At 23.1% G+C, this 2,020-nt stretch overlaps 1 protein-coding gene across 2 annotated transcripts in view; it reads left to right on the forward strand.

Annotated features, from left to right (window-relative positions):
• The first annotated feature begins 336 nt into the window (after window positions 1–336).
• LOC113827717 (uncharacterized) overlaps window positions 337–2,020 on the forward strand; it is a 109,867-nt gene continuing 108,183 nt past the window's right edge. The window contains exon 1 of one of the 2 annotated variants that reach the window (XM_027380605.2): window positions 337–778. In XM_027380605.2, coding sequence (XP_027236406.2) covers window positions 559–778 — 220 coding nt within the window. In that variant the 5' untranslated portion in view covers window positions 337–558. The remainder of the gene's footprint in view (window positions 779–2,020) is intronic. The other variant, XM_070118523.1, reaches the window with a different exon arrangement.

Consider the following 2,020-nt stretch of genomic DNA (forward strand, 5'->3'; position numbering starts at 1 on the left):
AATGTTGCTATATCCTTCTCCTGATTTTTACTCTGTAATATTTGTGAACTTTAGGGTCTAACAGTATTTGCAGGATAATAAATCAAAGCTAATTTGTCCATTTCTGGAAATTTGATTTTATGTAGGCAGTTGAACTAACAAAGCGTTCGTTTGCAAAAATAATTGTACAATATATATGTTTTACTTGATATTTCTCTTCCTTAATACATTAATGACTATCATATAAAATCAAAAGACTATTTATGAAGTAATGCAAGGAAATGATGGTTAAAATTACTATCTGGATTATAAGTAAAGTTAAAAATGAAACCGAAGTCACAGCCACTTAAGTTGAACAAACTACATCAGCTGGTCCGTGTAAACAAATATCAAAAGATCATCTCAGTCCTTGAAATTTAGAAAATAGACACCAATAAAAGGTAAAATCCAGACAAACGAAGAAGATAAAAGCACGGAACGCCAAAACTACAAATCGCCAAGACCCTCGCGGCGCAGATAAAACAGAATCCACGAGGCGATAAGACCAGACAGAGATCTCCCAAGGGAAAAAGGAAGAAAATGTCCCGTCAGCTTGTAGCCTGCATGTTGAACGTCTCCGAAGCGAGGAGGCGAGATGTCGTGGAGAAAATCGCCAAGGAAGCTCTGGCAGCTGTGAATCCGCCAAAGGTTAAGCCAATAGCCTCCGACTGGGCTATCAATGCCACGGCTCTCAATATATTTCAGGATATTGACTACAACAGATCGGTTATTACCTTAGTATCCAGTGAAGATTGCATAGGTGGGTAGCTGGCAAGTATTTAGTGGTGGTGATAAAGAAGGATGCTGTGTTGTCATTGTTGTTATTGTTTTTAATGAATGTAGTTGTCACTATTATTGTCATTATTATGTATGTTGATGATATTACTATTATTGTCATTATTATGTATGTTGATGTTATTACTATTATTGTCATTATTATGTATGTTGATGTTATTACTATTATTGTCATTATTATGTACGTTGATGTTAAAAAACACTTATCACTGATGTCATAAATCTTGTTATAGTCGCTGTTATTAGGTGTTTATATTGTTGTTTTCATTGTTATTGTCACTACTATAGATGTTGTGCTAATTTTTATTATTATTATTTTTACTATTATTATTATTATTATTATCATTATTATTATTATTATTATTATTATTATTATTATTATTATTATTATTATTATTATTATTATTATTATTATTATTACTGTTATTGTTATTATTATTATTATTATTATTATTATTATTATTATTATTATTATTATTATTATTATTATTATTATTATTATTATTATTATTATCATTATTATTGTTACTATTTTTAGTTTTTTTATTAATATTATTGTTATTATTATTATCATTAATATCATTATTATTATCATCATTATCATTATTATTGTTACTCTTGTTGTGGTTGTTGTTATTCTTGTTCTTGTTCTTGTTGTTATCATTATTATTATTAACACTAAATTGTTATTGCTGTTGCTATTAGTGTTAGTATTACAATTGCTGTTACTATTACTGTTATTATCTTTATCATTGCTATTGTTATTGTTCTTATAATGATGATTATCATCATCATTATCATTGTTATTATTATTAATACTAATAATGATGATGATGATTAGCATTTTATTGTTGTTATTATTATTATTGTTATTATTATCATTATTATTATCATTATTATTATTATTATTATTATTATTATTATTATTATTATTATTATTATTAATAATAATAATAATAATAATAATAATAATAATAATAATAATAATATTTTCATAATGATAATAATAATTATTTTTTGTTATTATTTTTTTTATTTTTTTATTATTATTAATGATATTATTATTATTATTATTATTAATAATAATAATAATAATAATAATAATAATAATAATAATAATAATAATAATAATAATAATAATAATAATAATAATAATAATAATAATAATAATAATAATAATAATGATAATAATAATGATAATAATAAT

This window comes from Penaeus vannamei, chromosome 42 (assembly GCF_042767895.1).
Source record: "Penaeus vannamei isolate JL-2024 chromosome 42, ASM4276789v1, whole genome shotgun sequence".
In the NCBI taxonomy this organism is placed as follows: domain Eukaryota; kingdom Metazoa; phylum Arthropoda; class Malacostraca; order Decapoda; family Penaeidae; genus Penaeus; species Penaeus vannamei.